Genomic DNA, 27611 nt, shown 5'->3' on the forward strand with positions numbered 1-27611 from the left:
AGAATGTAAATTAAGTTACAAAAAAAAGAAAAGTTCCAGAAAAAAAAAAAAATCCATTCGATGACCGCAGTTAAGATATATAGCCCCAGCTAGGTGATACTTTATAGGATTATAGGATGCCTAAAGTTAGACTTGTGTTCAAGGAAATGTATATATCAGCTGTGTTTGCTATGAAAATATTTAGATTAAGATCTTTAGTGATTCAATAAAAAATGGGGGGGAAACAGTATAGAAAGTAAACATAGATACCAGAGACATTGTGGGAAGAGAGTGGGAGATGGCTGAGGGTAAGAGACAGGGAATCAAGGATAGGGGAGGGGAAGTAAAACATACAGGAAACAAGAAATGGAAAATTATTTGTTGACAATAACATGTATATTGCTGTGCTTGATTGAGACAATGTACAATGTACTCTGGATGGAAAAAAATAATGTAAAAAAAAATTAAGGGACTGAGGATCAAAAATTGGTCATTTGTTCAAAAAAGATTATGAGCCTACCCTCTCCCATTAACACAATAAACTCTGGCAGCCCTGCAGTCCTGTCTGGGTAGGATGTATGGACAGAGAGAGAGAGCAAGTTATTTTACCATTTGTATCCCAATTCCTCCATCTATACAATAAGGAAAATAATAGAAGCAACATCCTAAGATTGTTGTGAGAATTAAATAATACATATAAAACACTTAGAGAAGTGTCTGGCACCAAAACCCCAGTGAATGTTAGTATTAATATTGAAATAAAATAATATTAGAAATGAACTACAATACAGGTTAAATAATGCTAAGATTGTTGTTGGTAGGTGGGTAGGTGGGTAGAAGGAGTCCCCTGGGAATACAAAACGAGGAAACAATATCCCTGCCCTCAGGGACTTTCTTTCTTTTTTTTTTTTTCCTCCATAGGACACTAGCAGAAGGGAGACAGTGAGGGAGAAAGTGAGAAATCATTCTCTAGGAGGGTGGCCATGCTACAGTCCCTCCTCCTCCAGTCTCCTCTTTGGATTTTAGGCATCCATGCATCACTTGTGTCCACTGTGATTGTCGAGCCTCTGGGTCCCAGCTCAAACTGCCGTCAGCCATGTGGGAGTCCTGCCACCTTAACCACCACACCACCTGCTGGCGCTTCTCAGGGACTTTCTAGGATAATGAAGGAGGCAGATACATAAATAAATCATTACCAGATAATACAAGAAGCCCAGAAGAAATAACTAAAGCTCTTAGGTCAGAATCGAGGAGTGCCTGCAAGTCTGATTAAGGACTGCCTTTTCAGTTTCAGAGGCTAAACTAGTTAGTGGCAAATTCTTTTTCCCTGTTTATATACAGAGAGCTTAGACAGACTCATGGGATGATAAAATAAAAACATGCTTTTCTGGGCTGGCCCCTCAGCATAGCAGTTAAGTGATATACATAGAAAGCCAGGTTTCACATGGCTGACTATGGTTCCAGTTCCGGCCTTGGTGACTTGAACAGTGCACCTGGTACATGTGTGTACCCCAGATCCTGACAGAGTAGAGAAATGGAGAACAAAGCATTGTGGTTTGAGACGCAGGTACAGGCTCGCTCGCTCTCTCCACCCTGCTCTGGTGAACAAGTTTTTCATGCTGCCGCCTGCTTTCCTGAGACCCAGTGGGAGATAGAGGGCTGTGAGGGTGGTGGTGTCTCAGCACTCTGTGCTGAGTGTGAACGGACAGCCCAGAGCAGGCTGGAGAGTCACTCCTTGGCCTATGGGTCACCAAGAACTGGATCTCACCCAGTGCGACAGCAGACCAAGTTCACTCCACGTCCATTCCCCTCCTAGAGAGAGGGCCACTGGACTCTGTGTATGGGGACGGCTGGGAATAGGCGACTCTGGTCAGCAGTGCCTAGGCATTCTGAGGTAGCCTGCCAGGTGTTACTAACCCCTCAATCTTCCTAACATACTTAACTAAAAGTAAGATGTAGCCTTCATTTCAAAGGTAGCATTGATATTGAAACAAACTGGATCATCAAGTTGTATCACCAGTTTTATATTTAAGGGCTACAGTCTTTAATTAATTTAGTGTTTTATTACAGAAATGCTTACAGGGGGTGAAGGTAAAAGGGATTTTCCCAGGGCCCCCTACCAAGACAGAAGGCTTTACAGAGAGGTAGCCTTTGAACTGGGTCTTGCAGGAATGTGAAGGAATGAGCTTGGAGTGAGACGTGTGAGGATCCAGGACAGGCTAATGCCTGTATAGTCTTCAAAGTAACACCGTAAAAAATGTTCGCCTAGCATTTAAGCAAAGAAGATGAAGAGTACCGTGTAGAGGAAGTGTGGAGGAGGCTAGCACATCTACAGCGGCCAAACCGAAGTCCTCCAGTTCACGGATCGCACCTTCCTAAGGCAGATTACTGAACTGTTGGCACTCAAGCACACCCTTCAGCAAGGGCTCCCTCTATTACAGCTGACTTGTCTTTGCACCTCTTAAGTCAACATGTCAGAATCCCCCTGAAAGGAGTACTGTATGTATCAGGGGTCTTCAAAACGTTCACTGGGAATGCATATTATGAATAACTATACATGGATTTCAATTTTTTTTGCACCAAAATAAACTCATACTTTCTATTTTCCACAAAATGTTTAAAGTACCCCTATATGTCCCCAGGTTGTCATCACTTTTCAAGTTTTAGTGCTCCTTCTGGACAGCCGCCCCCATGACACATGTCTGCCCCTGGGCCCTGAGTGGGACTTCACCAGGCGGAGGTGGGACAGTGGTGTGATAAAAGAACATGGCATGTAATAGAAAGAGCATGGGGCCCAGCAGGTGGTGGTTAAGGATACTAGACTCCCTTGGGGACCAGCAGTTAGCATAATGGCTATGTCGCTGGACTCCCACGTAGTTGACCGTGGTTCACGTCCCGGACCCGGTGGCTTAAACTCACGCTGGGCACGTGTGCGTGCGTGCCCAAGATCCCGAGAGGAGAATGGAGGAGAAGGGATTGTGGCGTGGCCATCCCCCCTAGGGGGTGATTTCTCGCTTTCTGTCTCTCTGTTTCTCTCTGTCTGTCTGATGAATGCACACGCCCTATAGCAAAAAAAACTCTCAAAAAAAAAAAAAAAAAAAAAGATACTAGACTCCCACATGGCCAGCACAGTTCGAGTCCTGGACCTGGAGGCTTGCTTTCTTACTTTCTCTCTCTCTGGAAATATTACAATAATAATAATAAAGTAAAATAAAAATTTTTCTTTTAAAAAGCAGATAGTTCTCTGTGGCTTCAGAGTGCTCAGGGTAGACAGAAACAGAGAGGGGTGACAAGAGAGAGACTGGTGAGGGCAAAATGGCGTGGACTTACTTATACAAAGAGTTTGTTCTGAAGAAACCAGACTTGGGCCTAGAAATTTTTATCTTCATAGAATCTGAAAACGTGAAGTCTTTTTTAAAGATGTGATTCCTAATTTGGTTGGGGCCTCATGAATTAAGAGAACCATTGCTTTTCAGAATAGCAATTAACAGGAAAAAAAAGGAACAGCACAAGTGTGTATCACATATTGTGCTCACTTGCTGTGCACAGAGGTAGGGTTTCAAGTTTAACTTTGTTTTCTGACCTTTCCCATTCTGCTCTTTAAGTTTTCAAAATTCATTAGCTTGTTGACAACCTAGACTTTGAACTAGACTTGTGTTTACTGAATTGAAATGTAAATTATATGGTGATAAGACTGTTTCCTGTCTCAGATAACTTTGGTTGTAATAATCAGCTTGTTTCTTCCCTCCTCAGCTGCTCTCAGGAAACAGCATGCGGCTGAACTCCATCTAGGGGATTTTTTAGTTTTCCTTCGCAGAGTTGTGTCTTCAAAAGCAATTCAGTCAAAAATGGCCTCCCCCAAGTGGACAGAGGTGCTTCTAAACATAGCCTCTCAGAAGTGTTCCTCAGGTACATGCCCTCTGCCTTTGTTTCAGAATGTGTCTGCATATAACATGTTTTACTAAGATAATGCCAGCCTTTACCAACACTGGGCAATTGGCCTTAATTTCAAAGCTTTTCTTGTTTTCTAAGTACTTATTTGGGCAAAAGAAAGCTGACTTCAGGGGTAAAAATTGATAGTAAATTAATAGTACTGGAGAAAATGGTGGATTTAACTTGAAGAACTTCGTTGTAGGTATTCAGATTACAATACTAAAGCAAGTATATATAGAGAAGGGAGCAGCTGATGGCGTAATGGTTACATCGCTGGACTGCCCCATGGTCGACTGCAGTTCAAGTCCTGAACCTGGCGGCTTAAAACCCACTCCTGGTGCATGTTTGTTTGCGTGCCCAAGATCCCAAGAGAATGGAGGAGAAGGGATTGTGGCATGGCCATCCCCCCCCTGGGGGGGGGTGATTTCTCGCTCTCTGTCTCTGTCTCTCCAGCAAACACACGTGCCCTATAGCAAAAATCTTTCTAAAAATAAATAAATAGATAAGTGGAGAATATCCTCATATGATAGTTTGGCACAGGTTCTGACCTCATGTCTTGGATTATCAAGACATGATCAAGAGTTTGCCGTTGTCCCTTACCATGATGTGACTTCTGTCACCTGGATGAGGGCTTCTGATTGTGTGATATCTATATTCTATACACTACGCTTAGTTCTTGGTTCTTAGTCTAAAAGTCAGCTTAGACAGATTAATGTCAGACTTTTCTGGGCCCAATTTTATTTTAAGTTGTGGTAAAACATATGCAACATAAGATTTATTATTTTAACAATTTAAGTGTATAATTCAGTAATACTAAGTGTAGTCACAATGTTGTACCATCTTTTTCTGGAACTTTCCATTATCCCTAGTCTATTTTAAATATGCTAAAACGCAATATAATCTTCCGTAGTACCTGTTGTTTCATATGTTTATATTCTCAATAGACTTTAGTGGTTTATCCTAACTAGTATAACTTAACAACAACCTTTTTTCTCTAATAAGGCAAGGCTTATGTAATATTTCATTCTTAAAGCATAAAGAAAAATCAAATGTTCATTTATTTCCAGCTGGTCTTAGTACAGTTGTGTGTGTTTTTATAAGAGTACACGTTGCTGCATCATTACTGTCAGACCCGCCAACGGCAAACAGTTCCTGAGTTGGGGAGTGAGGATTAAAGACAAGAAGACAGGATAGAAACAGGACTGCCAGTCAATACTGGTTAGCCGTGAATGTACTTTATTGCTGATATTTATACACACTCCAGAGACTTCTGTGATGTAAGATTTTAAGTCCTTACTGAATTTATCAGGTTGTTATAATAATACTTTGGAACATTCCGTTCAAAACAATCCCAAGACGTTCTGCTCATAACAATCCAGCTGCCCAAGGCCATGTCTGGATAAAGACCCTGGTCTTATTCTGGTGGTCACGTCCTGCACATTCCTCACGTCTCCTCTTTGGCTCCCCACACTTTACTCTGTCTCTACCTTTGTATACTTTAGAAAAGTACAAGCTGCTCACTCCCCATTGACCCTAACCATCTCTGTGAGCCAGATAGGGCATGGATAGGACAGAGACAGTGAGAGAGTGGAGTAAGCATGGGATTTAAAGAATAGCAATTTTTTAAATATTCTGCCTCTACTGAGCTATATGTCTTTGGTTGTTACTTAATTTCTCTGAAAGTCAGTTTCCTCATCAGTAAAATGGGGCTATAATTTAGGGTTTGTGAGGATTAATAGTTCATGCTACATGGTACTTGCCACTGATAGTTCTTAAAGTGCTTTTTCCATTATATGCACATAAAAACTGATTCATGAGCATTTATGAGTATAGGATTGATCTAGAATTTGTGTAAAAATAGGTCAAAATAAAACTCATTCTACCTACAATTGCTTTGTAGCCTCAGGGATTTTTTTCAAGTTCATTTTAACTTAGAATATAAGTCACATTGATAATAAGAAAAGTATCTTTTTCTCCTCCCCTAGGTATTCCTCTGGTTGGTAACTTAAGAACAAGACTCCTTGCACTTCATGTCCTTGAAGCTGTGCTACCAGCTTGTGAATCCGGTGTAGAGGATGATCAAATGGCCCAGGTTTCTATTTTTAAAGTCGTTAGATGTTTTTCATATCTGTAAATTATTCACCCAAATTTTTAACTTACAATGTTTTGCATTATAAAGGTGTCATTTATTCAGTAGCATAACTACTCTTGTAAGGTTGCTTTCTTCGTTATTTCATTCCCAAGGAGGGAGGAAGATAAGTCAAGTTATGGAGTATGAAAAGTAGGAGGTTAAGGAATACTTGCAAGGTCAGAAGGAAAGGAAAATCTGGAATTTTTTTTACTGTGTTTGGACCTCTAAAAAGAGAAATGCATGGGGATTGTGTGGCCTAATCCTAGATCTATATGTGAAGGGGTCATTAAACTCATGGAAAATGTCAATTATGAAAAAACTGCATGGCTTTTTTTTTTTTTTTTCTTTTTTTCTAGGTTTTTGCTATAGGACTTGTGTGCTCACTGGAGAGAGAAGGACAAAGAGAGGGAAAGTGAGAAATCATGCCCCTCCGGGGGTGAAGGCCATGCCACAATCCCTTCTCCACCTAGGACTCTGGGCACACATGCACATACACCCAACATACTTCCCAAGCTGCTGGGTCTAGGACTTGAACATGGTCAGCCATGTGGGAGTCCAGTGCCTTAACCACCATGATACATACTGGCCTAGACTATGTGGCTTTTGAAATTTTTTTGCACCAAAATAAACTCGTACTTTAAGTCCATTTTTTTTCCATGAACTTTTTGAAGTCCCCTCATATTTAAGCAACATGGGACCCGCTTTCTAGTGGGTTAATGATCTTTCTGAAAAAAAGATATTTAACTTTAAAATAACCACCAAAAGTAGCTGTTGGATACTAGTATAGTCAAACTTCACATGTCACTTAATATTACAGTTACATATCTTTCTAAAAATACTTAAAATTACTGCTTATAAATTTCACCTTTCTTTTTCAATAGGTTGTTGAACGCTTATTTTCTCTTTTGTCGGATTGTATGTGGGAGACACCCATTGCTCAGGCCAAGCATGCTATTCAGATAAAAGAAAAAGAACAAGAAATTAAATTACAGGTAATTGTTTCTTCCAAAAAGGTGTTTTTAGGCAGCGTAAGTGAATATCCTGTCACTTACCTCAGGATCAAGGTCCACTCAGTTGTTCCATCTCCCCACTCTATGTCTGTCCCTCTCTTCACTGACTCCTTCCCCACAGCTTAGACCCATGCTTACTTCTCACTTCCAGCTCCCCAATCACACTTCATCCACAAAGCCTTTTCTTTCTTCTTTGTCTTTCACTGCTAAGCTTCTTGGAAGACTAATCTACACATTTCAGCCATTTCTTTACTTCTCATTATCTCTTACCCAGTAGTGTTCGTTTCTTTTCTATAGCCCACAGATTAGTTTATTCTTAACACCCATCATGCCATGAATTCATAGGGAATAGGTTCCAGTAGCTCAGGCTCCTGTCTATTGGTTCTCACACAGTGGCTTCTCTGGGTGGAGTAGGCCGGTGCTTCACTTGAACCCAGGTCCCTTTCTCTTTTGCTTCCTTCTTTTTCTGGTCATTTTCCTTCACGTGTTTTAGGAAGCTATCTCTGCTCTTAGAGTGCTTAATATGCTCAATATGCACATGAATTCTCTTGGCAAAAATCTTGCCCTTGTTTGTTCACAACAATGCCAACAGTAGGCTGGGTGACATTGTACAGACTCTTCCAGTTTTGCCTTGGTAACATCTGTGGAGCATTCCTTTTTGAACACAGGACCCATTCTCTTGATGTCTACAATATCACCTTTCTTGTAGATTTGCATATATGTTGCCAAAGGAATAACTCCATGTTTTCTAAAAGGCCTAGAGAACATATATTGGGAGCCTCTCCTCCTTTGTGTTCATCATTAGGGTGAATTACTGGAAGATGGTGGTTCTGGCCAAAACGCCCCAGTAGTTTATTTTTCATCAAGGCCTCCAAATCAAATGACAAAGATACATGTTAATTGTTGCTTGAGACTTTTTTTGTCCACATTTTACTTGACCGCTGAAAATTCTAGCCTTGTGTTATTCTCAAACACCAACTTCTCCATCTCCACACACCCTCCGTCAGTCCTCGCTTGTATCCCAAGGCGTTGGTGTTTCTCAGAATTTCTCCTTCACTTTTCTAGCTTCTTGTTCATACCCATGACCATTTTTGTCTTCATGGGGTGCCTTCCAAATTTAAGTGCTAGCCTGCATTTCTCCCCCTTTTCTACCTACCTAATTTTTGATTAGTGGCAGTACCATTCACCTAGTTTTCTAAACTTGAATCCTGGTGATTCCAGACTCCCCTAGTGTCTCAGTCCACTTGTTCACTAGGCTCCATGGATTTTACCTCCTAGATAGTTCTTGGATTTTTGAAAAGAGGTGACAGTTGAAAAGTTCATACCATGTGCCACTGGTTCCCAAATATTTAATTCTGGTTTTAACAGTTTTCATGAATTCTTGGCTTATAAACCCATTTCCTACTTTTTTCACCACTTCAATGATAGTCTAATTGGCATCTCATTCTCTGTGTGTTAAAAATAGCATCCTTGGGGGATCAACAGGTAGCATAATGGTTATGTTGCTGGACTCCCATGTAGTTGACTGTGGTTCAGGTCCTGGACCTGGTGGCTTAAAACTCATACCAGGTGCGTATGTGTGTGCGTATGTGCCCAATATCCTGAGAAGAGATTGGAGGAGAAGGGATTGCAGCATGGCCATACCTCCAGGGGATGTATCTCTGGTGAATGTATGTGCCCTATAGCAAAAATCTCTCTCAAAATAAAATAAAATTTTATATATATATTGAAACCAGCACATGATGTAATGGTTATGGTGCTGGGCTCTCATGTAGTCCACTGTGGTTCAAGTCCCAGACCCAGCAGCTTAAAACCCACACCAGGCGTGTGTGTGTGCATACCCAAAATCCCAAGAAGAGAATGGAGAAGTGATTGCAGTGTGGCCATCTTCCCTGAGGGATGATTTCTCACTTTCTCTCTGTCTCTCTCTCTGGCGAGTGCACATGCCCTGTAGAAAAAATCTCAAAAAAAAAAAAAAAAAGCGTCCTTGGGGGCCAGCAGGTGGCATGGTAGTTAAGGTGCTGAATTTGAATTCCCAGGTGGCCAACCTTGGTTTGAGTCCTGGACCTGGTGGCTTAAAAATCACACCAGGCATGTGTGTATGTGTGTGTGTGTGTGTGTGTGTGCGCGCTCGTGTGTGCGTGCGTGCGCCCCAAATCCCAGGAAGAGAGTGGAAGAGAAGGAATTGCAGCATGCTTCCTCCCCAGGGTGATTGCTCACTTTCCCTCCCTCTGGCTCTCCCCGCAACAAGCACATGCACCCTATGACCAAAATAATAATAATAATAATAATAATAATAATTAATAAATAGCATGCTTATTTCTATCACATCCTTTTCCTCTCCAGGTTTTTCTAGCCTCCTAGTTAGTTCTTCAAGCAGAAACACCTACAAATCAAAAAAGCTTGGTTTCTCTCTTTGTATCACCCCCTCCACCACCGCCATTTGCTCTGCCCATACAATCTCTAGGTTCTGAAAGCTCCCTCTAAAACAGAACTTGGGTTTTCCCACCTTCATCTCCTCTGCTCTGACGTGGACTGTGTAACAGCCTCCCAACTGGTCTCTGCTTCCATTGTTACATCTGTGGCCCATCCTCTGAACAGGGTTCAGAGTGGTCTCCTAAATTGCACATCAGAGCACGTTGGTCCTCTGCTCAGAAGACTCCAGGGGATTCTCAGTATTCTTGGAATAAAATATAGAACTCCTTGTGTCCGCCCTTTTGTTCACTATACTCTAAACAGCTTTCCTTCTTCCTATTTCGTGAGGTCATTAATCTTGTTCCTTCCTTAAGATTTTGAACTGGCTATTCCCTCTAGATATGTTTCTCAGAAACTTTTTTTCTATGTTATTACTTTTATTTTTAATGCCCAGAGTTTGTAAGACAAGGACCAGAGCTTCCTTCCAGACACAAAAATTTTATAGATTCTCAATTGGCTGTTGAGGCCAATAGAGGTACTTCTTGTCTAATGTGGTTTCTGGGAAGACTTCATTCAAGTCCTCAGTGGTCATCTGATCAAATGGAATGATGTTCTTCACCTCCAGCTGTTTGTGATATTCAGCAATCCTGGCCTTTGAGAGGGACACAAACTCAGCACAACTTTTCATGTCTCCTTTTCTTCAGCGTCCACCTGGACAGTGTATTTACCCTCAGGCATAGGAACCTTCAGGGCATTAAACTTCTTGAAGTCATCCACCAAGCCTGCCTTGGCCATGTTGGCCTTGTAGTAAGCCCAGTCGATGGCTGGTAGGTTCTCAGGTAGTGCAGCCACTCTGGAGGTGAGGGTCTTGTTCTAGGTTTTCAGGGAGTTAACAATGACCTTTTGGTTTCAGGGTATTAGTTCCCTAAATGCTACCCAGTCAATAGTTTCTAGAGCAAGTTTTGGTCCAGATATCTTGTAATCCTTCACCAACCCTAGCCTCTCAGAAAGTTCTTAACATTCAGATCTCAACTTAGTTATTGGGTTTTTGGAAGTCATGATGCATTCATGCATAGAAAACATAGAAAAACTACATCACGACTTTTCCTACAACCCAGTATTGCTTCTTCACTAATCACTCTGGAATAGCTGCCACACACTGCTCACACAGCACCCGTTCTCATTTCCACATGGAACTTACTACCTGCATTGTCTTTTTAATTCATTTCTATCTTCTGCTTCCAAAATATAGTTTCTATGAGAGCAGAGATACATATTATATACTGCTGGATAGACAGGCCCTGGATAGATCTTCCAAGCCCTAAGTTCTGTGAGCACAGACATCTTGTACACTGCTGAAGAGAGAGGACCTGTGGACACTGCCTGGCACAGAGCAGATGCTCATGGAATTAATGAATAAATTCAGGCTCTCACTACTTCCCACCTGGACTCTTGCAGCAGTCTTCTCATTAGTCTCTCTGCCTTCTGGTAAAATGAGGCTTATAAAGCACAGATCTGATCACAGCTCTCTTCTGCAAACCATCCTGGTAGGCACTCTGTGCTGTCTGTGGAGTAAAGTTCTAACTGAACATGGCATGCATGGCCTCCCATGATCTTGTTGGTTTTTCTCTTCCTGGGCTCATTTTCTCTCAGTCTCACCCTCTAGATAGTCCATACTGGTGGCAGTCACTTGACATCACTGACCTCTGTTGTGCCTCTGTGCCTTGACACATGACCAGAAATGCCTCTTTCTTCTTTGACGAGCTGCTTAATGCCCTCTCATCATTCAGGACTCGGCCTAGAAGGTGCCTGCTTTTGAATGCTCACCTTGGCCTTCTGAAGCATGGGTAGACACTCGTATGTTTCTACTGCACCTATCACGTCACTTCTGTTAGTCTTCCACTGTAGTACTGGCACGGTTTGTCTCTCTGTCTCTTAACTATAAAGATTGGAAGCCCTTTACAGGTTGGGACCAAGGTCGTTTATCATCGTGTTCCCATTGCCTTGCACAGTAACTGACACTTGGTAGATATTTAATAAATATTTGCAGAATAAAACTGAAGAGGCTCCAAATATATGTTACCAGAGCTCCAGGGTACTACAGAATACTGACCCAACTTCCTTTCTGGTAGAAGCAGGGAGAGCTGGAGGAAGAAGATGAGAATCTTCCTATACAAGAAGTATCTTTTGACCCAGAGAAAGCTCAGTGTTGCCTAGTGGAGAATGGACAGATTTTGACTCATGGTAGTGGAGGAAAAGGATATGGACTGGCATCAACTGGAGTAACTTCTGGGTGCTATCAGTGGAAGGTGAGTGGAGTTCTAAGTCATGTGTAGCATTTTGTGTGTTAGTTCTTTTTTCCCACATTCTCATAAAGGTGTATGGAAAGACATTTAAAAAAAAATTATGAGTGAGCATCTTTAATTAAAAATGTCAAAATCCAAGTGCTCTAAAATCCAGAAATTTTTGAGCTAGTGCCGATAGGATGCTATGAGTGCCACACCTGATCTTATGTGATGGAACATAGTTACAACTCTGTAATCCAAAAATATATTAAAAGATCGTCAGGCTGTGAGTATAAGGTGTATATGAAACATAAATGAATTTTGCGTTTAGATTCGGATCCTATTCCCAAGATATCTCATTGTGTATATGAATTATTCCAAAATTCAAAAGCAACTTCTGGGATCAAGCATTTTGGATAAGGGATACTCAGCCTATATGTATAGTGTTCTAAATATAATGTAAGAGGTTAACAGAATTGAAAACTAATGGAAGGATAGACAGAAACTGTACTATTTTTGTAATTCTTTTGTAATTCTAAAATTATCTTAACATTTTAAAAAGATGATTAAAAAATCATAATGTACCTCTCCCATGAGGAATCACACAGAGCAGCACATTTTCCCCCTAGTAGTGGAAAGAATGCGTATGTGATATTTTTTTTTGGAAAAGCCCAGTAGAAATCCAGTGCCTAAGTTTTTGTTGGGGGCTGGTCACATGCCAGGATCTGGTACCCTCTGCCTGGCATGTACAGAATTTTAGAGTTCCAGAAGGAAAGCCAGTGTCTAGCATAAACCATATTGTCTGTACACACAGCCTAGGCACAATGAACTGGCCTTATCAATTAAATTTCTTTATTGATGTAGAGAACTGCTTACCAGTAAAGTTCCCCAGTGCCAGCCAAGGGCTAACATTGCAAGCAGGCACTCTTTGCTCTGGTAACTTCCTTTGCACAGTCCACATCCTTCACTCTCGATCACAGCGTCTTTACAGTAAAACTATTAGTAGGACCCCATCTAGCTATGAGACCAACCTGTAGTCTTGATTTCAGTTATGCACTTTAGGGATTACACTTAGCCAGCTAAAACAAATCTCATTAGCCATAAAGTTCCCTTAAAAAGCCTTAAGACTTCCTTCTTTGTTTTGTTTTGTTTTTGTTTTGTTTTTGCTATAGGCCACATATACTGGAGTGAGACAGAGGAAGGGAAAGTGCAAAATTACCCCCAGGGGGACAGTCATGCCACAATCCCTTCTCCTCCATTCTCCTCTCAGGGTTTTAGGTACACACATGTGTCCAGTGTGATTTTCAAGCTGCCAGATCTGGGACTAAAACCATGGTTGGACGTGTGTGAGTCCAATACCTTACCACCATGCCACATGCTGGCCTTGTGACTTTGTTCTTTTTTTTGAGAGATTTTTGTTATGGGGCATGTGCACTCACTGGAGAGACAGAGACAGAAAGTAAAAAAATCACTGCCTTAGGGGATGGCCACGCTGCCAACCCTCCTCCATTCTCCTCTTGGATTTTTGGGCATGCACACACACTCACCCAGTGTGAGTTGCAAGCCGCTGGGTCTGGTGCTCAAGTCATGGTTAACCACATGACAACCTAGCACCTTAACCACTATGCCACTCGCTGGCTCCTGTTCTTTAATTTTTTTCAGGGCTAAGGTAGTATTGTAACAGTGCACACACAAGACATCCCACAGGGCGTGTCCTGGAGAAATAGAGTTCACCATTTTTAGGGCATCCCTAGTCAGGACATGTGATAGGCCATGCAGGCTAGCCGGGCCCAGATGAGGCCTGTCATCATGGGGCCTCTCACCCTCTCTTCCTAGTTTATTCTGAACAATTTAGTTGAGTCCTTGGTTTTAGAGGGGCTGTCTGAAGCAGTCAGTTTTAAAAGGATTTTGTGTCCGTGATATTAGTTTTTGTGTCTCTGGACTGTGGACTTCTGGAGATGTTTTATGGAAAGTGCAGGAGCTGGGGTCACCTCTGCTGTCTTAGTCAGTCAGTTCGATGGGAGGCTCAGCCGTCAATTTACCTTTAAAGTGCTCACAGTGGCTTCCAGGACATAGACTTGCCTTCTTTCTCTAGGAGAGAACTCTTAGGAATACTTACGAAAAGCAAAGATCCTTGACGCCCTCCCCAGTTCCTCACAATTCCTTGGGTCACAGGGTTTTGTTTATTCTCCTTGCAAATTTAACTTCAGATTTTTTCAAATCTTTTGTTCAGAGATTTCAGTATAAGAGAAACAGAATTTTTACACAAAAGCATTTTTTCACAACTTAACCAGAAGGATTGGAAATTATTCAGGATAAAATCTTTAAGAAAATGTTAGGAGGCCAGCTCCGAAATTTTGGGGACTTAGTGGTTAAGGGGACCTGCTATCACATAGCCAACTGCCATTTGAATCCCAGCCTCAGTGGCTTTAAGAACACATTGGGTGTGTATGTATGCATGCCCCAAACCCTCACAGGATGGAGAAATGGAGGAGGAGGGTTTGCGGGGTGACTACAGCCCATTCAGAGGTGCTTTCTCTTCTCCCTCTTTCTTTCTGTCTCTCTGGAAGTATATGTACCTTCCAGCAATTAAAGGTATGTTTTTAGTCCAGCCGCAGTCATTTTTAGTTTTTTGCCATAGGGCATGTGTACTCACAGGAGAGAAACAGAATGAGAGAGAAAGGAAAGTGAGAAATCACCCCCAGAGGGATGGCCACGCCGCAATCCCTTCTCCTTTCTCCTCTCAGGCTTTTGGGCACACACATGCACCTGGCATGATGTTCAAGCCACTGGAACCTGGTTGAACATGTAGGAATCCAGCACCTTAACTACTATGCTACCTGCTGGCCCCAAGCAACACATACTCTTAGTATTTTTGGTCCACCCACAGCTCAATTTTGGTAATTTTCCCTCCCCCTGGAGGTAGAGAGAATAACTAACTATACACTAATTTTTGTTCTTGCCCCCTCCCCCCAAGTTCTCCTTGTGAGATTGTCTGGACCCTTTCTCTTCCCACCTGGAGGACAGCAACACAAGTTTTACCTGAGCTATTCCATTTTCCTCACGTTAGCCCACAAGGTCAAGAGCAGCCAGGGGACCTAGCGAGCCAGATGTCCTGTGCTTGGATCTATGACTTTGAATTTTCACAGCAACTTACCTCTCATTGCATAGTCACCCAAGCACCAGAGTTTGTCATTTCCCATTCCTCTCTTTTTCCCCAGTAATGCTAAAACTATATTTTAATGAGCCAGGAGCAAATCTCATTGCTGCCATCACTGTGGAAAGGGTCCCTAAGATCATCCTCACATTCGGAGGTTCACAGGAACCTCATGGCTGAGGTTTAGTATCCATCACATCCTGAGACAGGTATGTGGCTAGGAGACCAGGGAAAGGATGGGAGAGTGCATGTGCGGGCTTCCATGGAGCTCCTCCTCCCGTCAGCCACACAAATGCAGCGAGCAACGTGTGTGATGTTTCAGAAAAGCCTCTTAGAGACTCAGGGCCCGGGGTGTTTACTGGAAGCTGTTTATGTGGCTACCTTCTACTGGCATGTGCAAAAACCCTGGATTCCCAGAAGGAAAGCAGGGATTCAGCATAAACCACATCATTCAAGCATCCTAGGCCTGCAAGCCACCTTTACCATTTAGGGGAGGTTTTGTGTCAGAGTAGGAAATTGTTTGCCAGCTGAGTTATCAGCTACTACCCAACAGCCAGCGTTGCAAGTAGCCCCCCCCTTTTTTAAGGGTTTTAATTTTTTTAAATTAATTATTTATTTATTTTACATACTCTCAGTGAACATCACTACAGCATACCAAATGTGACTGTCCATTCAGAATACACTGTGAAGTGGCTTAATCATACCTGTTACCGTCAACATATAATTTTCCAATTCTTGTTTCTTGTATATGTATCTTTCCCCCTATTTCTCACCCTCTGGCATTTCCCATCCTCCTCCCACCCTGTCACTGGTATCTGGAATTGATTTCCATTCCTTTACTTTTTCCCACATTGTATTGATTCACAAAATATCTTAATCTAAATAATGTCTATAGTAAGTTCAGCTGATGTGTACATATCTGTATAAAGCAGTCCTAGGCCTGGCATATTAACCCTTTGGGGACAGAAATGCAGGCACAGAGGATTTAAAGTCTGTATGTAAAGAAACGAAGCTTTCCACTAACAGTTTTCTGGACTAGACACATTTCCTAGTTTCAGAATTATCTATAGATACTTAAAGGTTATTCTAAATTTTATATAAGGTAAAGAATACAGTTTTAAAGTTTTTAAATAAATTGACGGGATTCTTTCATTTTATTATGTTGCTTTGACTTAGGCTGAAAAGAAAACATGTTCCTATAAATGCATAAGTATTATTAACGTATCCCCTAGTATCAGTTAATGTAGTTAATAGTTTAGAAACAAGTTTGTGAATATTAATGAGCATTACTGCTTTTTTTTTTTTTAAATTGTAGTTCTACATTGTGAAGGAAAACAGAGGTAACGAAGGCACGTGTGTTGGAGTTTCTCGCTGGCCTGTGCATGACTTTAACCACCGCACCACCTCGGACATGTGGCTGTACAGGGCCTACAGCGGTAACCTCTACCACAACGGGGAGCAGACGCTGACGCTGTCCAGCTTCACCCAAGGAGACTTTATCACCTGTGTCTTGGACATGGAAGCCAGGACCATCTCCTTTGGGAAAAATGGCGAGGTACTGAAACCACTATTCACAAGCACTGAGCGTTTTCTCATTTTTATTTTTACTTGTCAGTTATTCAAATGCTAGTCATGCTCTTTATGCACCATTCACTCTCCTCCCCTTTTTCTCTACTACTTCTTAGTTCTTTTAACATTGGTCAGCATCAAACAGCAGAAAGATAGTAAAACCCCAGTTTTTTGAAACAGACGAACAAATTAGTATTTATTATATGTAGAATTTTCTGGGTTGGTTAACAAAGTTCATTGAGGTTTGGCTTTGGTAATTTAAATTCTGTTTCATAGGATGTTTGAATTTTAATGTGATATTATTTGGATATTATTGCTTTTTTAAAACTTTTTTCTGTTCCTCACCTCTGCTGTCCTCTAGGAGCCTAAATTAGCTTTTGAAGATGTGGATGCAGCAGAGTTGTACCCATGTGTGATGTTCTATAGCAGCAATCCAGGGGAAAAGGTACACCTCAAACCTTTATACTTATGCCTAAGGGTATTTGTTATTTTCTCACTAATAATTATTAGTATAAGACAGTTTATAAGCATAAAAAACTATTTCTGCCATTAAGAATACCTGAGTAAGGTCATTTATTTTTCTAGAAGATGGTTAGATGTTTTGAGAAATTGCCTTTAAAAAAAAAAGAAAAGAAATTGCCTTGATAGGGGCCAGTAGGCGATGTGGTGCTTATGGTGCTGGATTCCCATATGGCCAACCATGGTACGAGTCTGGGACTGGAGGCTTGAAAACCACACTGGGCCCATGTATGTGTGATCAGTCTCCAGAGGAGAATGGAGATGGGTCAAGCCCCCTGTGGGGCAATTTCTCACTTTCCCCCTCTTTGTCCCTGTGGCAAAAACCTAAAAATAAATAAATACATACATAAAAAAGAAAGAGAAAATAAGAAATTACCTTTACTTCATCTTAAGGCACTATTTGATATGTTACCAATTTGAATAAATGGAATCAACTTTCAAATACATATACAGTTACAGGAACTACTTTAGGGATAATCTGATTCATTTGTAATTATGGGCTTGAGAGAGAAATCTAGAAATAATTGTGAATATAATAAGATGCTCTGTTAGCTGAATAAAAATGTGTTCCAGTTGTGGTGAGGAAACTACCATTCATCCAGTCAGTGAAGGGAGTTCTCAAACCTTACAGATAGTATAAGTTTTTAAAAGGATACCCTCTGTGTCAGTCCGTTATTATGTTGCTATAGCAGAATATCTGAGACTGGATGATTTATAAAGAAGTGAGGTTTTAGGGACCAACAGTTGACATAATGGCTATATCACTGGACTCCCATGTAGTCAACCGCAGTTCGAGTTCCAGACCTGGTGGCTTAAACTCATGTCAGGTGCATGTGTGTGTATGCGTGTCCAAGATCCCGAGAGGAGACTGGAGGAGAAGGGATTGTGGCATGGCCATCCCCACTTGGGGCTGATTTCTCGCTTTCTGTCTCTGTCTCTCTCTGTCTTTCTGGTGAGCACACGCACCCTATAGCAAAAATCATTCAAAAAAAAAAAAAAAGAAAGAAAGAAAGAAAAAGAAGTGAAGTTTATTTGGCTTATAAGTCTGGTCACTGGGAGGTCCACGAGCGTGGAGCTGACATCTGGCCGGCCTCAAGTGCTGGGTCACAGCATGGCTGAGACAGACAGAATGGAAGGTGGGCAGTGCACAGAGAGAGATGCCCACAGCCAGCCATCTTGCTTTGTAACAACCAGTCTCACCTTTATAACAACCCAGTATTGAGGGAAGCAGTTAGTGAGACAACATTCATTATTCATGAAGGATCCTTCGCCCAGACACCTCTCAATACCACCACTTTAGATACCCGGTCACAGCATGAGCTTTGAGGGGGACATAACACTCGAATCATAGATAGCATCTTCTCACTGAAAATGTTTTATTCTCCTTATCCAAAACCCAGGCAGAGACAAATTCCTTGTGGTCTCCCTTACCAGTGGGGGGATATATTTTTTCTACCTTATCCTTTCTCTTCAGGCTGTTGTATAGTTTAGGTCTGTTCTGAAGAATTCCTAGTTATTTCGCAGTGGAAAGTAATCAAGTTATCATCTCATGTACAGTTTTTCCATAATGGAAATTCTGGACTTGGTAAATCTAACCATAAAAATTATTCTATACTTTGGGACCAGCAGTTGGCATAATGACTACGTTGCTGGACTCCCATGTAGTTGACCATGGTTCAAGTCCCGGACTCGGTGGCTTAAACTCATGCCGGGGGTGTGTGCATGCGTGCCCAAGATCCCAAGAGGAGAATGGAGGAGAAGAGATTGCGGCGTAGCCATCCCCCCTGGTGGGGGATTTCTCGCTTTCTGTCTCTCTGTCTCTCTCTGTCTTTCTTTTGAGCGCACACGCCCTATAGCAAAAACCTGTCCCCCCCAAAAAATTATTCTATACTTTTAAATATTTCTTTTTTTAATTTCAAGGAGTTATAACTAAAGGCTAGTCATTCATGCCAAAGGGGAACTGCTTCCTAAACAACGGAACTGGAAATGTAGTAAAGAGGCTGCCTGGTGCCTGGTACCCTCTGTCACCCTGATTATATTCTTGCTGCCCAAAATCGGTTACGGCATGTTCTGGTTAGAATGATGAACTGGTGCTTTCCAGCATTTACAAATCTTAAAGAAATTTATTCATCCTCAGACTGTGTTGTCTATCAATTTATTCTTGAAGGCTTTTCTGATAAATTTCAGAAATCTTGAGAAAAATAATACTAAGAGTTAACATTTTTTGACCATTTACAGTATTCCTAGCCCTGTATTAATAAGCAATATACATAGTTTCTTTTCATCTTTAATATTAGTAGGACACAGATACTAATATTAGTGCCCATTTTCCAGGTAAAAAAACTAAGGCTTAGAGAGATTAAATGATTTCTTTTTTTTCTGGAGAGGTTTTTGCTATAGGGCACATGCACTCGCCAGAAAGACAGAGAGAGATAGAGAGACAGAAAGCGAGAAATCACCCTCCAAGGGGGATGGCCATGCTGTAGTCCCTTCTACTCCATTCTCCTCTCCGGATCTTGGACACACGCACGTGCGCCCGGCCTGAGTTTACACCGCCGGGTCCAGGACTCGAACTGCATTCGACTGCATGGGAGTTCAGCAACATAGCCATTACACGAACTGCTGGTCCCAGAGAGATCAAATGATTTCTTGAGCTGGCCCTGTTAAGGGAACCAGATCCAACATGACTGACACTGACTGCAGTTCAAATCCCAGCCCCAGCAACTTGATAACACACCAGGCACATGTAGGTGTGTGCCCAAAATCTCAACAGGGTGAAGAAATGGAGGAGAAAGGATTGCAGCATAACCATGCCCTATTGGGGAATGCTTTTTCCTTGCCCTCTTCTCCCCTTCTGTCTCTGCCTATCTCTGGTTAGCATATGTGCCTTCTGGCAATTAAAATAAATGATCTCCCAAGAGTATGCAGAGTTAGGATTTGAACCCAAGTCTTGCTCCTCTTTCTCTTTTTTTCTAAGTTTATTTATTCATTTATTTCTTCTACGAGAAAGACAGGCACACACGTGCTTATCTGGCGTGTACAGTCTGGCTCCTCTCTTAACTTCCATGTTTTGTTGGTAATGTGTGTCCAGATGGGGACTATCTGAACTGTTTAGGTTTATAATTTTACCTTTGTGCCCTTTGAACAATATGAGATGGCCATAGGACTCATTTTTCTGGAGTCTTGAGGATAAAGTATATCCTCAAAGCTGTTTTTGGACTACCTTGAGTCATTCGTGTACACCTTAATCCCCATATCCATCTTTCAAGTGGTTCTAGCAGTGCTGGAACTCATAGGCCACAGGAGGTTGAAAGGACAGGGCAGCTTGTTCCAGAGGGGCATACGGCTGCTAACTCCAGCGGGTGTGACATTTCTCTCCTCCTTGTGGGCCAGGTGGTCTGATACTCATGTATTAGCAGACCAAACACTAACTCCACATGGAGTCCATGTGTTAGAATTTACCATGACTAACAGAACTATAATGCCGCTGCTAACTCCAGCGGGTGTGACATTTCTCTCCTCCTTGTGGGCCAGGTGGTCTGATACTCATGTATTAGCAGACCAAACACTAACTCCACATGGAGTCCATGTGTTAGAATTACCGCGACTAACAGAAATATAATGCCACAGTTTTATATGTAATGTGTATATTATTATTTTTGTACCATAAAATGTAATATCTAATAAAACTATTAATGTCACACATTTCCACCCACTTTTCCTTTGTAGGTGAAAATTTGTGATATGCAGATGCGTGGCACACCACGAGACTTACTTCCAGGGGACCCCATTTGTAGTCCAGTAGCAGCAGTGCTGGCTGAGGCCACTATTCAGCTTATCCGAATCCTTCACCGGACAGATCGTTGGACTTACTGCATTAACAAGAAAATGATGGAAAGGCTGCACAAAATTAAGATGTGTATTAAAGAGTCAGGTCAGAAACTAAAGAAAAGCCGCTCGGTCCAAAGCCGAGAGGAAAATGAAATGAGAGAGGAGAAGGAGAGCAAAGAGGAAGAGAAAGGTAAACATGGTAGGCATGGCCTCGCCGACCTCTCAGAGCCGCAGCTGAGGACGCTGTGCATGGAGGTGTGGCCTGTGCTGGCCGTCATAGGAGGCGTTGATGCTGGCCTTAGAGTTGGAGGTCGGTGTGTTCACAAGCAAACTGGGCGCCACGCCACGCTGCTGGGAGTGGTCAAAGAGGGCAGCACGTCTGCCAAGGTCCAGTGGGACGAAGCAGAGATTACCATCAGGTATGATCCATTGAGTTACACTTGTAGCAAATGAGTACTTAACAGTGGAATGGGCCAGAACCTATGCACCATGAGTAATTGTATGTGTTCAGTGAGCTGCCTATTAATTTCAATTGATTAAGTTTTTCTACTTATTTAGAGAGGGGTATGCACCCCCAGAGGGATCTCCTGCCGCAGTCCCCCTCACTCCCACCCCCACTTTCTCAGCCAGGCAGGATCATGGACCCAGGCATGCACACCCACATATACAGGCTGACGTGGGAGCCAAATGCTGGGCCCTAAAGAATTTTTTCAGACAGCTGGTATAGGTACTATGACTTCATAAATGAGTATTTCCAAACTGTGTTCCTTGAAATACTAGTGGTCTAAAAAATGTGCCGTTTTTTAGTATTTCTTCTTTAGGGAAAGTTTAGGTTTAACTGGGATCCTTCTGTTTTTTATCTCGCTTCTTGCTTTTTGATCAATTCCATTACTCACTGAGATAGTAAAAAGCCAGCCAGCTGATATGCTGATTATATTTTGGGTTGGGAGAGCCCTGCATATAGACAGGATGGGAATGTTTGAAGTACTAAAATTAGGTTGGATTATCTGTGATTTTAAGAATTCATGGTTTGTCTTCTTTGTTTCGAAGCACATATTTCTGTCCCCTCAATGTGCAGTATTTTGGATATGAAAATTACATTTATTTGATACAAACTAGGTACTTACAAACATTCAGATAGGATATGTGTGAAATAGAAACTTCATATGTTTTTTTAAAAATCTCCATTCATAAAAGAACTTATTTAATCCTGTACTTACGTACAGGAGTAATTATATCAATCATTTGAAAATATAAATTTATTGGTATTATATAACCGTTCATTATACTGCTTAATGTAATTCCTATAAATTCATTATTAATATGACATGGAACAGCACTTAGAACAGTGACTCTTACTGTTCATTGGCGGTAGACAATCAATGAATGCTATGGACATTCTCAACTGAAAAATATACATACATAAAGTTTACACACAATTTCAGAGGTTAAAGGATCCTCCTCCACCCTACTAAGGCTAAATAAGAAACCAATGACTCTTTTATTTTAGGTTTTTGCCATAGGGCATGTGTGCTCACCAAAAAAAGAGAGAGACAGAGAGAGAGAAAATGAGAAACTACCCCCGGGGACATAGCCATGCTGCAACCTTTTCTCTTCTATTCTCCTCTCAAGTTCTGGACATGCATGCATACAGACCTGATGTGATTTTTAAGCTACCAAGTCTGGGACTTGAACCGCAATTACTAGCACCTTAACCACTATGCCACCTGCTGGCCCTTCCATGACACTTTTATAAAGTACATGAAGATATCTATCCTTTCATTATTTGCCTTGTTTCAGAAAAGATTTATGATACCTTGATAAGAGGCATCCAATACAGCAAAGTAAATTAATAAAGTAAAACAAGTTAGAAAAATGAGCCAAAGTTAAGAAGGTAAGATAAAACCAAGGTTTAAGTTAGTACAAGAAAACTTTTTATACTTGCTGAAGATTTCTATTATATTTTGTATAATTATAACATCCCCAAATTTCAGGAAATTCTTGCCAAATATTGGAAAATATATAATAATATTTCTTTTTAAATTACAAATTAGAACCATTAAAGACTGCAAAGTAAATTTTAATTAATTGATTGTATTTTTTTCATGAGAGATAGTACCCCCAAAAAGTGACCCCATGCTGCAGTCCACCCCTAGTCCCAATGGACCCAGATTCCAGGCATGTGTGCATATCTGGAGCATTCAGAGAGGTCCTGGGAAGCGAGCCCAGGACCTGTCCTATGTGGGTTCAGTACCCACTGAGCTACTGCTGTGCCATCACCCAGCCCTAGAGGAAATGTTTTTATGAAACAAGGTCTTCTCTGAGATACATTATAGTATCTATTGTCTACCTGATAAACTAGATTTATTATACAAAGTGTCTAAATAGCTTAAATCAAGGATTGACAAATGATATCTGACCCACCTACTGTTTTGTAAGTAAACTTACACTCATTCGTTGAAGTCTATCAGTGGCTGCTTTTGCATTATGATGGCAAAATCGAGTGGTTGCAGTGGTGACCATAAGCCCTGCAGGGTCTAAAATATGCACTATCTGGCCTTTACAGCAAGTTTGACGCCTCCTGGCTCACGTCATATAATTGTGAATATTTTCATTTGAAAGCACGTGTACATCTCATGCCCTTCTGCATTAGCATCACATCTCCCCATGTTCTTGTAGTAGACTCATTTTTCTCTCTGTTTGTAATGACTCCTGTGGTTCATGTGAATTATTCTCTGTATTGTGTACATGATGCGTCTTATTTTGTCTACATTATTTTCTGTACCTTCCTCCTTGTCTTTCCCTCACTTGCTTCTTCCTGTGTCATTCTGATCTTTATTAAAGCTTCCCAACTTTTTGGTCGCCTAGTGATACTCCGTTGTATAACCTGGAACCCTGTGAACCACTGCCTTTTGATGTGGCACGATTCCGAGGCCTGACAGCTTCTGTGCTGCTGGACCTAACATACCTCACTGGCATTCATGAAGACATGGGGAAACAGAACACCAAGCGGCACGAAAAGAAACACCGACACGAGTCAGAGGAGAAAGGGGACGTGGAGCAGAAACCCGAGAGTGAATCTGCGTTAGATGTGCGAACAGGCTTAACATCAGATGATGTCAAAAGTCAGGGGACCACAAGCTCCAAATCGGAAAGCGAAATAACTTCATTTTCTTTAGATCCATCACTGCCAGGTGTGGAACCACAGCACCAAATAACAGAAGGAAAACGAAAAAACCACGAACACGTGTCCAAAAACCACGACATAGCCCAGTCAGAAATGAGAGCAGTGCAGCTGTCCTATCTCTACCTCGGTGCCATGAAGTCACTCAGTGCTCTCCTTGGCTGTAGTAAATATGCCGAGCTGTTGCTGATACCCAAAGTCCTGGCTGAGAATGGCCACAACTCTGACTGTGCGAGCTCTCCGGTTGTTCACGAGGACGTGGAGATGCGCGCGGCCCTGCAGTTTTTGATGCGCCACATGGTGAAGAGAGCCGTCATGCGGTCCCCCATAAAGAGAGCTTTGGGCTTAGCTGATCTGGAACGAGCTCAAGCCATGATCTATAAGTTAGTGGTCCACGGGCTTTTGGAAGATCAGTTCGGGGGCAAAATTAAACAAGGTATGTTATCCAACTTTTTTTTTTTTTTTGCTTCTGTGCTATTGATATTATTTACATTCATAACTGTCAGGAGTGAATCTTCTAGAAGTGATTTGTAACCCTTTTTTTTAGCCAAAGTAATTTTTTAAAGAGGTTTTTGCTACAGGGTGTGTGCACTCACCAGACAGAGAGAGACAGAGAGACAGGAAGGGAGAGGGTTTTTGTTTTTTTTGCTATAGGGCACGTGCGCTCGCCAGAAAGACAGAGAGAGAGAGAGAGACAGAAAGCATGTTTTTCATGCTTAGTCAGGATTCAGACTATAATTGGCCATGTGGCACCTGGCTCCCTTCACCACTAGGCCATGGAGCTGACCCTTCAGAGACATTTTAAAGGACATTTTCAGGTCTGCTACATTCATAGATTATTTATTGTTTGTAAAAAAAGAAAACTTGTTTTGCATTTTATCTTCGCCTTTAAGGATAGGGTGAATTTTTTAAATAAAATATGAGATTCATCCATAGATGTTTATTGAGTACCTACCAGGTGCTTGGTACGCTATGTTCCAGAGAGGTGGCAGTGAACAAAACCAAGCCTCTCGTCTTAATGAAGTTTTTTCTTTTTTTTTCCTTTCCTTCTTTGCTTCCTTCCTTCACTTCCCCTTCCCTTTCTTTTCCTTTCCCTTCCCTTCCCTTCCCTTCCCTTCCCTTCTCTTCCCTTCCCTTCCTTTCCTTTCCTTTCTTTTCCTTTCCTATTCCTCTTCGCTTCCTTTCCTCTTTTTCTTCCCTTTCCTTTCACTTTACTTCCCTTCTTCCTGTGCTGGCTTAGACTATAAATAAGCAAATAAAGGTACATGCAAGTAGAAGTGTTAAGATTGTGATGAGTATGATGGGACATGGCAATTTGGCAAGAGCTAAATTACAAGAGCTTGTTATAGTACTGTCTTTAGAGTCTAGAATAAGGAGCACAGTAGCGAATACAAGGACATACATATGTAAGAACCTTAATTTTTTCATAGAAATTGATACTTGTTAAATTTATTTAGAAACTTACAATTATAAGTTGAAAGTTTTCCATTCCCACTGTCACTTTAGAAAAACAAATCCATACTGTGGTCTCTACCTTTATCTCGGTGTGCAGAGATTGACCAGCAAACTGAAGAAAGCGACCAAGCCCAGCAGGCGCAGACACCGGTTACCACCAGCCCATCAGCCTCGAGCACAACTTCCTTCATGAGCAGCTCCCTGGAGGACACCACAACTGCCACCACTCCCGTCACGGACACAGAAACGGTGCCTGCCTCTGAGTCCCCAGGAGTGATGCCACTTAGTCTTCTCAGGTAGAGATGTTGGCCGTCAGTGTCTGCCATGCTGATGCCTGAATTGTGGTTCTGAAGGCACAATTGTTCTCTTATGAATAACGTACCCCACAGAATCCTGGCGTCCAGCTACTAATAGAAGGAACCGAAGCGATTATATAGTCAGATCCATTTTACTGAAATTGGAAGTGTCCCTCAGAAGCTTCATAACTTGCCCAAAGTTCCCAACCAGCAAATATTCCAACACTCTATCTCCTTATGTATTTTTCTTTCTTTCTGGCAAAGCTTTTAAATTTTTTTTCTCATAAAAGTAAAAACTTGTATTTTTAGTACTAGAATCTAAAGAAAATGCTCACCTTCATAAAAAACAGTTTCTCAGGTCATTTTCCTTATAAACATAATTTTTAAAAATTATTTTATTTAGCTTATTTATTTATTTATTTTATTTGACCAGAGAGGGACAGAGTGAGAGAGCATGAGAACGAGAAAGGAGAGGAGAGTAAGAAAGCAAGCCACCAGGTTCGGGACTCAAACCACAGTTGGTATGTGGTTGTCCAGCGCCCCTAGCCACCATGCCATCTGCTGGCCCCTTAAGCATAATTTTTAAACTATACTTTCATTCTCACTATAAGATCAAGTAAGTCTACTTTTCAAATGAAAGAGCATGTCTTATGAGGCTTCTTCAACCAACCCTACTTAATAGGTTTATAAATTCCAAATACTGTTTGTTTATTTAAATTTCTTTTTGTTTCAATCTGCCAGATGTATTTACAACTTAAAACTTTTAAACTTTTGAGAAAAGACCTGGAGGGAAAGACTGTTTTGTGAGCTCTTTAAGCTCAGTGAAATTGTTTCAGTGAAATTCAAGAGCAGAATAGCTAGCCTTTCTTTCATGTGTTTCTGTTTCCCCTTCCCTTAGTTGACAGGTTATTTATTTATTTATTTATTTATTTTTAAATTTTATTTATTCATTCATTTATTTTCATTTGACCAGAGAGAGACATGGAGAGAGAGAGAGGTGGGGGGGGGGAGTGAGAAAGCAAGCCACCAGGTCCGGGATTCGAACTGTGGTCAGCCATATGGGAGTGTCCAGCGCCTTAACCACCATACTACCTGCTGGTTCCCGAGTTGACAGGTTATTATTATTCCCATTGTTAGACTGATGTCTTAGAGACTGGATGAGGACGGTAGCTCTTACTGCTCTGGGTTTCAGTTTTCTGTGTTTACAAATGGGGGGAAGGGGAGCTTTTTAAAGCCCTTGGCTGTGGGAACTGACTCAGCAGGTTTGGTGGGAGTGATAGTTTGCATTTTAATTAAGTTTCCCTAGTGATTCTGATGCTGTGATCGTTAGCTCAAACTTGGAAAATTATTGCTGTGATCTTGCAGGAAAGAAACACTAACCCTAGTAGTAGTTAACATCGCCAGTCCCCACACATGTCCTGCTTCTTAATTATCTTACTTGGAGTAACATAGTTCCAGAAACTGCTTCTGTTCAAGAAAAGAGAAAGAAAGGAATGATGGTCCAAGCTAGTATGGTTTGTAGTTGCTCTGGCAGTTGTGGTATTGAAGGAATCCACAGAGAACTGGTAGTGCCGTGACTCGCTGTCACCTTTCAGGACTGGTAGTGCCTTGAGTCCCTGTCACCTTTCAGGCCCCTAACTAGTGTAAGCATGGGATTAATTGGTAAAATCATGTCCCCTGGCTCCCACAGGCACTTACCAGGCCTTTCGACTCCCCCTTTCCTCTCAGTCTCCGATTCCCTGCTGTTGCCTGACACTTTGTTAATGCTGGAGCTGTCTCCCTGGCTGAACAACGTCCCACATAAGAAAAAACTGCTGCACCTGCGTGTATACCATTGTATCGCAGTC

General features: G+C 41.6%; 1 protein-coding gene and 1 pseudogene across 9 annotated transcripts in view; one reads left to right on the top strand and one right to left on the bottom strand.

The window, feature by feature from the left end:
• Positions 1 to 27611, top strand: part of HERC1 (HECT and RLD domain containing E3 ubiquitin protein ligase family member 1) — a 252265-nt gene that overhangs the window by 156035 nt on the left and 68619 nt on the right. For 7 of the 9 annotated variants that reach the window (XM_027765801.1, XM_027765792.1, XM_027765774.1 and 4 more), the window contains 9 exons: positions 3733 to 3888; positions 5898 to 6004; positions 6925 to 7035; positions 11601 to 11777; positions 16226 to 16465; positions 16841 to 16924; positions 20728 to 21248; positions 23674 to 24449; positions 25566 to 25764. In XM_027765801.1, the coding sequence (XP_027621602.1) occupies positions 3733 to 3888; positions 5898 to 6004; positions 6925 to 7035; positions 11601 to 11777; positions 16226 to 16465; positions 16841 to 16924; positions 20728 to 21248; positions 23674 to 24449; positions 25566 to 25764 (2371 nt within the window). The remainder of the gene's footprint in view (positions 1 to 3732; positions 3889 to 5897; positions 6005 to 6924; positions 7036 to 11600; positions 11778 to 16225; positions 16466 to 16840; positions 16925 to 20727; positions 21249 to 23673; positions 24450 to 25565; positions 25765 to 27611) is intronic. The other 2 variants (XM_027765779.1, XM_027765791.1) reach the window with 2 other exon arrangements.
• On the bottom strand, positions 9968 to 11457 carry LOC102477937 (ATP synthase subunit d, mitochondrial pseudogene; annotated as a pseudogene).

Source organism: Tupaia chinensis, unplaced genomic scaffold (genome assembly GCF_000334495.1).
Source record: "Tupaia chinensis unplaced genomic scaffold, TupChi_1.0 Scaffold000063_1, whole genome shotgun sequence".
In the NCBI taxonomy this organism is placed as follows: Eukaryota; Metazoa; Chordata; class Mammalia; order Scandentia; family Tupaiidae; genus Tupaia; species Tupaia belangeri.